The sequence below is a fragment of the Macrobrachium rosenbergii genome, unplaced genomic scaffold, assembly GCF_040412425.1.
Source record: "Macrobrachium rosenbergii isolate ZJJX-2024 unplaced genomic scaffold, ASM4041242v1 13908, whole genome shotgun sequence".
Lineage (NCBI taxonomy): Eukaryota > Metazoa > Arthropoda > Malacostraca > Decapoda > Palaemonidae > Macrobrachium > Macrobrachium rosenbergii.
In genome coordinates, this window is record NW_027100725.1 from 4,329,926 (window position 1) to 4,340,912 (window position 10,987).

At 37.9% G+C, this 10,987-nt stretch overlaps 1 protein-coding gene across 2 annotated transcripts in view; it reads left to right on the forward strand.

The window, feature by feature from the left end:
* LOC136838019 (uncharacterized) overlaps positions 1-10,756 on the forward strand; it is a 279,620-nt gene extending 268,864 nt beyond the window's left edge. The window contains exon 2 of one of the 2 annotated variants that reach the window (XR_010852835.1): positions 8,192-8,216. Coding sequence is in view for 1 of the 2 variants with exons in the window: in XM_067102882.1 (XP_066958983.1) it covers positions 8,828-9,613 (786 nt within the window). In the remaining variant the exon portion in view is untranslated. Of the gene's footprint in view, positions 1-8,191 lie in introns of both variants that reach the window. The other variant, XM_067102882.1, reaches the window with a different exon arrangement.
* The last annotated feature ends 231 nt before the right edge of the window (positions 10,757-10,987 follow it).

The following is a 10,987-nucleotide window of genomic DNA, read 5'->3' on the forward strand; positions in this document are numbered from 1 at the left end:
TAAGTCTACAGAGTTAAAATAATAAGCAGCGCTAAACTCTCATTGCATAGCACTTCACTAAGGTCAGAGAGATTCACGAATGTCAAAATGCTCTCTGGGAAGCACATCCATGCACAGGATGTCAGGAGCGTTTTTGGTCCTGCAAAACTGATTTCCCTTCCATTTGTTTGAATGAGAAACCTTTTCCCATTCCTTCTTTCCAACAGAGAGAGAGAGAGAGAGAGAGAGAGAGAGAGAGAGAGAGAGAGAGAGAGAGAGAGAGAGATTCTTTCCACCCCTCCACCAAAACTTATTTCTCTCCCAACTTTTTGAATGAGTGCCTTTCTCCATAGCTTCATTTTAACAGAGAGAGAGATAGTTACAAGGAGTTACAGGGATTAGGATGTCTCAAAGACTTTTTAGTCCATCCGAGGAGACATCATGTGCTCACTTATCTCTAGGAGCAGCTTTTACTGTTCATTCACAGTGTTCTTCTAATGATTTTGTCTAGCTTTCTTTTAAACTCTTCCACACTGTTGCTGTTGACAACTTCTGGTGGCAGTTTATTCCATGTGTCACATATCTTGTATGTGAAGAAGTTCCCACAATGAGATGTGTTGTGTCTCTTCAGTTCTAGTTTCCATCCATTATTTCTTGTCTGGTTTTCATTTAATGTGAAGAGGTTACTGTCTACTTTTGTTATGCCTTTCAGTATTTTGAATGTTTCTATGAGTTGTCCTCGCAATCGTCGTGTTTCTAAGCCATACATGTTCAGGCTCTCTGGTCGTCTTTGGTAACCTATTTGCCTGATGGATGGAATTAACTTTGTGGCTCTTGCTTGTAACCCTTCTAATCTATTTATGTCCTTTCTTAGTGTTGGTGACCAAAACTGTACTGCATATTCAAGATGAAGTCTAACTATTGATGTGTAGAGCTGCAGCACCGTTTCCTTGTTTCTGTATTTGAACTGTCTCTTTATGTATCCCACTAGTTTCTGTGCCTCCTTCTTTTCAGCTTTTATGCACTGTTTTGTGGATTTTAAGTCCTTGTTAATAATGACTCCAAGGTCCTCTTCTTGTTCTACACTATTTATGTCATTCCCAAACAGCATGTAATTGGCATGAGGGTTGTTTGTTCCTGTTTGTAATATTTTACATTTATCCAAGTTAAATGGCATTTGGCATCTTCTTGACCACTCTCCTATTTTCCTTAGATCATTTCTTAAACTTTCCACTGTATCTGGGTCTGCTGCATTTACACCTAGTTTGGTGTCATCTGCAAATTTGGCTATCCTGCTAGTTAAGCCTACATCAATGTCATTAATGTAAATAAAAAACAAGAGTGGGCCAAGGACAGAACCCTGAGGAACTCCGCTTGTCACATCTGCCCATTCTGATTCTTCACTGTTTATTACGACTCTGTTTTCTATTAGTTAGCCAGTCTTCAATCCAGTCTGCCATTTCTCCTAAAATTCCTAAAGCTCTAACTTTTATCATTAGTTTCTTGTGTGGAACTTTGTCAAAGGCCTTTTGGAAATCTAAGTAGAGTATATCTATTGCTCTACTACTGTCGTAAATACCAAGCATGATATGAAAAAACTCCAAGAGGTTTGATAGGCAGGATCTGTTTTGTCTGAAGCCATGTTGACTGTTTAACAACAGGTTGTTTCTATCAATGTGATCCACAATTTGATCTGCAATTATGGACTCAAAAATCTTGCAAGGGACTGACGTTAGACAGATTGGTCTATAATTTCCTGGCTCTTCTCTTTTTTTTTTTTTTTGTAAACTGGGGCACATTACCTAGTTTCCATCCTTTTGGAACCTTTCGTTGTTCTGTAGTTTTTCTGGAGAGTTTATATAGATGAGAACTATCTCCTCTTTTAACTCTTTAATTTCTCTTGGATGAATCCCATCAGGGCCAGGAGATCTGGACTTGTTTAGTTTTCTATTTTGTTTTTAACGTATTCTTCTGTAAATATCATTTTGTCAAGCGGTTCTGCAACCTCATTCATATTTAATAGCTGGTTCAGGGATTGAGGTAGTGTCTTCAATTGTGAAAACACTAGTAAAAAATTTATTCAGTAACTCTGCTTTCTCCAAGTCTGAGTTCACTAGGTTTCCTCTGTTGTCACTTAAGGGACCTATGCTATTTTTTATTGGCTTCCTGCTATTAACGTGCACAAAGAATTCTTTTGGGTTTTCCTTACAAATTGATGCAACTCTCTTATCCTCGTTTATCTTTGCATTTCTTACTAATTTGTCCACCATTCTACAGAGTTCTTTATGTCTGCTTGCTTCTTCTGGTGTTGGGTGTGGGGTCATTGATTTGTGCAATCTGTCTCTTTCTCTTATTCTATTATTTTTAATTTCTCTGTTGAACCACTTAGGCTGAGGGTTGCCGTTTGTTTGTATTTGCTTTAATGGTTTACATCTGGAGCGTTTTTCTGTGTATTCTTCTAGAAAGGCTTCCCTCCCAGTAGTTATCTGTGTCTGTGTTCTTGTCGTACTCAAGATTTTTAACATACCCCTTTAGTTTTTTTAGGTCTCCTCAACTGTAGTCTAATCTCTTTAGTATCTTCTTTTCTTTTTCATGGAGAATATTAATATGAAATGTAATAATTTTATGGTCGTTTTTGCCTAGATTTGCACCTGCTGAAAGGTCAGACAGCAGGTTATCTTCTGTTGATAGGACGATGTCTGGTATGTTGTCTCCTCTAGTAGGTTTGTCACCCCATTGGTGGAGAAATTCATTTTTGACAAATTCTAAAAGTCTCTTTCCTTCTAAGTTTGATGTGGAGGTCATAGTGTCCCAGTGTACTTGCTGCATCAAAATCTCCCATTATTATGCAGAGTTTGTTGTTTATTTCTTTTCCGAGTAATGCACACAGCTCCTCGTCGGACATTTGTGGTTGGTGGGGAGGTCTGTACACTAGTATTAGAGTTAGCTTCTTCCCTAAACTGCTTATATTGATGCCAATTACTTCTTGAGTGGTTGTAATTTTACACTCTATTGGATTGAGGTGGTCCTTGACATATAACATAACGCCTCCACCTTTTTTATTGGGTCTATCTTTTTTGAACAATTTATATCCTGCTATTTGGTGCTCTCCTACAAAGTCTCTTGTTGCCTCTTGTGTCCTTGTTTCTGTGATACCTATTATGTCTAATTCTTCACTTGCTATCAATGCTTTGAGGAGATCTACTTTGTTCCGAATAGATTGTGCATTAAACTGCGCCACTCTGAGGGACTTTTCTATCTTCTCTTTTGTCCTCGGTGGCTTTATTCGTTTCCCTTATTTTCACTGTTTCCTGCAGTGCTGTCACTAACCAAATTCTGGGAGCTTTCCGGCTTCTTCCCTTGAGTGTTCAGTTCACTGAGGTGTTTCAAGAGGTTTTCGTTAAGAAGGTTTCCTAGTAGTTTTGCTCCTTCCAAATTCAAGTGAGTTCCATCTCTTTTATATAGTTTTTATTCCCTCCAAATCTGTCCCAAAAGTTTAAGAAATTAACACCCTTTTCTTGGCATATTTTGCTCCAGTCTGTCGTTGACTCCAATTGCCTTGCTGAGGAGTAGTGGCTTACATTGGTTCTAGGCAGAAGTCCTACAAGAATGCTTTTGTCGGTTTTCTCATGGATGTTTTCTACAACATTTCAGGTCGGCTGCAAGACCTTCTGTCTGGCCACTTCTTCCATCTTTTAGAAAAAGTCATTTCCTCCTCCCTGCATTATCTATGATTGCACTTTTTCTGCTTTTCACTTTGATTTTCTTCACTACCTCGGTTATCTTCTTTGGTCCTGCACCTGGGTAAGAACTGAACTTTTCTCCTATTTTTGTTTTTGGCCACAAAATATGAGCCCTGATCTTTTACCAACGAGTCTCCAATTGAGGTTGTTTCCTCTTCTGATTCTGAGAGCACAGCAAATCTTTTTGATGTGTTTATTCCTTTTGGGGACAATTATGTTTTCTGGCTGCTATCACTCTTCTACCAACAGCTCTCTTGAATTCATCATGTTTTTGCTTCTAAGTTTCTTTCTTTGTACCTTGTCTGGTGCTTGTTTCTGTTTCATTTCTGGTTCTGGTCTTAACTAATTCTGTTCTAATCTCCACTATATTTGCTCTTTCCGTTTTCTACTATGTCGTTGTTCATTTCCTGTTTCTCTCTCCTAAGGTCTATCACTTCTCTTCTTAGGTCTCCAATTTCCTTTTCCATCCCGTCTTCTCTTCTCTTGCCTTCTGGTTTATCCTTTGTCAGCTCCTTTAGTTCCTTTGACATTTCTTCCACTTCCCTCCTCAGCTGAGCTCTCTCCTGTTCTTGTTGACAGCAGAGACAGACACTGAGGCTACCTACCTTTGAAGCGCTTGCCTCTTTGTACTGTAGTCTGCGCACCACTTGTTTACATTGCATTTCGCACATGTGTGCTTCAGTTTTAGCTTTTCTTGGGTCATCTCTGTTTGTGTCTTCGTTTCAATATTTCTATCTGAGCTTTAATTCAATATTCTTTCTAATGTGACCAGTTGAAAAGGAAACAAAGGCGGTGGCTGAGTACTCCACAGTCGCTGCATCCACTTATCAATGGACACTAAACACTAGTTCGTCGCCAGGATGCATTTTTTCACTGCCACACTAATATACATGGTCTCCCTGTTGTTAGACATTCCCAAAAGTGTCGCAGCTCCCAACTGAGAGAGAGAGAGAGAGAGAAAGAGAGAGAGAGAGAGAGAGAGAGAGAGACTCTAACATTTCACCAAAACCCTCGAAATTGATTTCCATCCCATCTGTTTGAATGAGAACTTTTTCCATTCCTATATCCATCCACTAAAAGAGAGAAGACTCAGAGAGAGAAAGAGAGATTGAAAACTCAAACACTAAAACAAACAAAATGATGCCACTTGCCAAATTTTAAGGTGGATGTTATATTTTAAACACCAATGAATTAGTACACAATAAAGGGAAGGGAAAGGTGGAAGGGGAAAAAGGGGAAATAAACATGGGTCTAACTTACTTTATTATCTAAGTTGGGTCAAATTATCACATTAAATTTTCATTTAAGATTGGTAAGCAGGTTACCACAAAAGGATTTCACAAAATATTAATGGATTATTTGAGGGGAAAGGTGGAAATTTAGGAAGGGGAGGAAGGGGGAAGGGAAGGGTTCTGAAGCCTACCCTATTATTAGTTGGGTAAAATGATGGCCCCATCCCAAATTTTGTTACAATTAAGTCAACCAATTACTTTATTAGCCACATTATGGAAGGGGAAGGTGGAATGGAATAAATAGGGGGTCTTGCTTCAGCCTAGGGTTGAAGCCATTTGGGAATGATGGCCTCCATGCCAAATTTTACTAAATTTTAGGGGTCCCAAGGGTGCCCATTCTAAAGGGAAAGGAAAAAAGTGGTGGAAGGAAGGGAAGGGGACAGGGTTGGAAGGGTTTGAAGGAAATGATACTATCTAGATTGGATTTTTCAAATGACTTCCTTCACATGCCACAAATTTTGTTTAGATTATTATTTGTGTTACTGGCCATTATTCACTTTGGCTTTTATGGATAGGGCCTTCAGGAAGGGAAGGTTGGAGAAGGGAAGGGAAGGATGGAAAGGAAGGAAAGGAAGGAAAAGGGTTCACCCTACCTATATCGATCTGGGTCTGCCACAGATTTAAATGTCACAGTCTCTCAAAAGTTGAACATATTCAATTGGAAAGTGGAATTTTTAAAGGTGTATTTTTTAAGTTTTGAAAAACTAACTTCTTTTGCAAAATTTCCGATATTATTCACAAACAATACTCTAGAAGAGGGGGGAAAAAACTAAAAAAGAAGGGTAATAATCAGTTAAATAAAGTTAGAAGATCAATATTTTACGCAACCTTAAGAATGATAATAGTATACACTTACCAAGGCAGATAAAGGTAGGGGTGTTGTATTAATGAATAGGTCCGATTATTTAGATAAAATTAATGAAATACTTTTTCAGACAATACAAAATTTAAAGGAGACTCAAAGATATTAATGAGTGAAATTCAGAAATTAGATTTCTCTTTTTTAAATAGTGTTAGTGCCATTTAACAGTTTGAGAGATAAATATAGTCTTTAAAACAAGATTTTTTCGCATTCATTAAACATTATTTGGCTTCAGGGTCTAAGCCTCAAACATTTGTACTGTCTACCTAAGGTTCATAAAATAATTTGAAACATTTAAGACCTATTATTAATTTTCATTTTAACTTTTAGTTGAACCTGTCTAAGTTTTTAGTTCTAGTTTTTAACCTCTAAGAAAATTTTTAACATCTCAAATTCTTTTCAAATTTGTTAAAGAATTATGGTGGTTTTCAGTTTTAACCAAGATGTTGTAACATTCACTTTTATTATCGTGGGTATTATCAGATTTAAATAAAGAGGTCTTGTGCACCAAAATTTAAATTAAAAATTGATCTGTTTTTGAATATTTTACCAAGATTAAGAAAAGACCCAAACATTTCAACTTATTGTGAGAGATGATCAATTTGATATTTACATCATTTTTTTTAGATGCACAAACATAAACCAGATTTTCATTTCAGAAAAATTTCCCATGTTTCATTCAAAAACATAGGAATGCAGTTATGTTCACTGGCTTGGGATTAACTTTGATGAAATTTAATATTACAAAAACAGTTTTTCTAAGACAAACGTTGTATAAGCAAATTCCACCTAGTTTATAGGAAAATTACTGTAAAATTGAATTACACATTGCAATCAATAAACTTAGAAAAACAATGTTTGCTGTGATTTTAAATTTTTCTTCAAGATATGAACTTCCTCCTGAATTATTTTTCTGAAAACTCATATCCATTTTTGTATTTTACAAAGTTCTGAAAATGTTTTAAATAAAAATTTTTGTCCCAGACCGGTGTACAGTACTGCTAGTAAAGATGTAAAGTAGGAAAATTGCCTTACCTTTGTCATAGTAGCTATATGGTCCCGAGAAAAAGTTACAAGAAAACATTGTTTCCCTCAAATTAGTTTCCGGTTTGTTTTCAATCCTTTTACTGTAAGATCACTTTTGAGGTAGAAGCCTACTCTGCCTGTGGACCTTAATTCCTGTGTCGTTTACTTGTTCACTTGTTTGCAGTGGTCTGGATACGTGAGATCCAGTTCCAGCTGGCTCAGGCACAGAAAAGACACAGAGGTCTTTCTATTAGAACTAGGTTTCTCTTTTGAAACCACCCTTTTCTGCCATTAGGAACACAGTTTAGCACAGGACCATCCTTTCACTGACCTGGATGAGGCAGGTACTGTCTTTTGTTCAAATAGACTGGACCTTTTGATTTCAGAGTCGCTGGTTATTAAAAAGATGAAACCGGAATTGAACAACAACTCGTCTGGTATTCAACTAGCTATCGTGTAATTTCATAGTAGGTACACAATTAGGTCGTTAAATATTTTACTTTGTGAGTGGTGGTTTGTTTACATTTCACCTCATTTTTATATTTTTATGTTGTTGTTCTTTTTCAATTTTTCGTTATTTTGCGTCTCACCATTTTAGTTTGTATTTACTGTTCGTTTTATATATTTGGTTAGTATTTTTTATTTACATGAAGATTTATTATAATCGATTTTCATTTTATTGTAATTTTTCATTGTTTTTCAGCCTGATGATGTAGGTTTTATACCTCAAAAGCTATATAATAAAAATGTTCTTCCTGGTCTTGGCCAATATTATTATATATATATATTTATATATATATATATATATATATATATATATATATATATATATATATATATATATATATATATATATATATATATATATATATATATATATACCCTCTATGGTTGGCAGCCAGCCAAGGAATGGCCAACTGGATTTGGGTGGCCCTAGGTGGCCATTCTAGAGGCCGAAAGGTGTTTTGGGTGATAAAGTGGCCCAAAATTAGGAAATGACACTAATATCGGATTTTGGGCAGTCAGGGCATTTGGGGCCAGGCCTTAACCTAACCTAACCTAAGCAAAATGTTGCTTCCTTCCCTTTCTCCAGTCTCCTCCATCCATCAATCTGTTCCCTTCCTCCAGTTCCTCAAATTCTCTCTGGTTCCTCCTCCTCTTATTGATCTCATCATGAGTAGTCAAGTTAAAGCTGATATTAACACTGCTTCTCTTGTTATCATTATTCCTGATGTTTCTCTCATTCTACTTCCTGCTCTTAACTGCTCTTATTCTTCTCTCCTTCTCAGGTTGTCTCTTCTTCTTGAAGTCTTTGCAAGAGGAGAAACAAGGACGCACAAGCATCAGACTACACTGGCCTCCCAGAGTTTTAAAGAAGACATGGCTTGTCAGGATCAGTTCTTTCTTTTCAGAGGATCTCCAGAGCTTTGAGGCTTTGAGCCTGTTTGTGAGGAAGTATGGAAAGAAGGACATTTCACTTGATATACTCCTTCCACTTCCTCCAAGGCCACAAAAGAGAATCATCCGAGAGATTCTCACTGATAACCAAGTTCCACTAAAGGAAAAAAGTCCATTCAATCCCCAGGAAGCAAAAATCTCACAGATAAGCCTCCAGAAGATCTGGACATCACACTGATGAACAAAATCTGCCAGGCTCTTTGGGAAAAGGGGGTGAATGACCCTGGTGATGAACCAAAAACTTTTAAAAAAAATCAAAGATGAGAGGAACTTTGTTAGTCATGAAGAGCCTCATATGTCAGACACTGATTTGGAAAGGAAAACTGAAAGACTTTCAAGCAACGCTCGAGGAAACTCTTGAGAAAATCAAGAGTCTCTTTCCAATCTAATTCTGGTGACATTGACCAGCTTAAAGCAGAGATCCAAGATGCTGTTCCAGAGCTCCTAGAAAAAGATCCGTGAGAAATATGTTCCCTCAGACCCTCAGGATACGACAAAGGTTTGCACAAGAAATAGAAGAGTATGGGAGTGAGCTTTCTGACATGATACAAGAATCAGCTGAAGCAGAACTTCAGTCTCTTAATAAACGCCTCTGTCGGATCTTGCCCTACGACTGGCTCGCTCAGTATGGTACTACAGATCCAGGCAACATCATGGTCTCTTTACAAGTGGCGGATGATCAGCAGTTAAATAGAGGTCCCCAGGGCAATCAAAGTATCACTGTAACTCAACAAGAAATCCTCAACAAAAACAAAAAGGGAAAAGACTTTGAAGTTGTGATTATATCTGGTGATGCAGGTTCTGGAAAGACCACAATTCTCTGTTCCTATGCAGAGGGATGGTGCAAGAAGACAACGGATATTCCAGAACTCTCTTCCTTCCCATTATTACTTAACATGCAGTTCAGGAATCATGACCACGACAACTTTGATGACTACCTAAAGAGCTTGATTCCAAAAACTGTTGCTCGATTTCCCTTTGATCTCGTCAAATCAGTAGTCCTAGGTTCAAAGTGTTTGGTCTTGTGTGATGGCTATGATGAGGCCAATGAGAAATCTAGAAAGCTTTTCTCTGAAATGCTATCACTTGCTTCCAATAAGATGAAGTTTGTTGTCACAACACGTCCAGGGAATACTGTGGGACTAACAGGTATTGTGAACAAAACAAAACATTCCAGAATCAACCTCAAAGTTTCAGGTCTTCAGGAAGAGGACATGAAATTGCTCACAGAAAAGCTCATTGGCACCTGCTGAAAGATGATGACGTCACCCAACAGGAGCAGATGAAGAAAGAGCTGCTTCAGAAAATAGAAGAAATGGACACTGACACTAGAGCCATCCTGCAAACCCCACTGTATTTTAACCTGTTCATTCTCCTTTACATTGAGTGTCCAGAGTTAAGGGATGAAATGAGCACCAGGTCATTAGTCTACTTACAGCTGAGAAAGCACAAGATCAAGAGAATCTCCAGCAAGACAAGAATCTCTGAAGAATCACTGGAGGAATTTGATGCACTGTACAAAAAATGGTCTCTGAAGCATTACATCGAGAAAAAATATGAATGGTCTGGGGAAGATGCAAGAAGCTTTAAAGATGAGATTAAAGAAAGCTTTCAAAAGGAGAAGCACCAGCAAGAGGTGCTTCAGAACTTTGATGCCATCATGTCATCCTATTTCTCCATAAAGAACACAAAGAAGGAATTGGAGATTGTAAATGTCTACTGCCACAGACACAGAAGTGAGCAGGAGTTTGCAGCACATCAATTGGAAGGAAGAGGAAACATCTTCGATGACATCATCACATCAATTAGAAGGGAAGAGGAAACAGGAGGAGGAAACATCATCACATCAATTAGAAGGCCACGAAGAGGGATCATGTGTCCTGTGGTCAAAAGGATTATGGGACGGAAGAGATCTAAAACAGTTATTTGAGAAATTCAGAGAAGTCTTTTCCTTCATAACAGGAATACTTTACAGTACTGAGAGAGATGTATTGTATAATACAATACATCATATTCATGAACTCTATGTATCATACAGCCTCTCTATTGGTTATAACCATGATCATCTTTTGGATCCATGTATTGAAACCAGACTGGACCAGAAGGTTCTGGAATCACTTGTGTCACAGATGGAGAGAGAAACTTCTCTGAAGGACCGAGTAAGTTCACTGAACCCAAGAGTCTTTATGTCCTTCCGTCCTTACTGCCTAAACTGAGGCCCAAACAGATTGAAATGAGTTTCTGGAATCCAGAAGTACCAAGAATTATTTCTCCAATCAACACAACTCTGGAGTCAGCGACTCACTCCAGTGTCTACACGAATCTTTGGATATGGATGAATCTAAGTGAATGGGCAGAACTTTCAGGAGAGGTTTTGCATCCAGTGGATGAATTAGGTAAGTAGGAACTTCTTCTTCTTCAACCTTTACTCCCTTAATTATAAAGTACTAAAGCCTTCAGCCATCACTCAAACTAGTTTTAGCTTTTAGTTATTCTCTGCTTTCTTCTTCTTCTTCTTCATCTTTGTAATGACCTCCTCCTCCTCCTCCTCCTCCTCCTCCTCCTCCTCCTCCTCCTCCTCCTCCTCCTCCTCCTTTCCTCCTAGAGCAACCTCCTTCCTCCTCCTC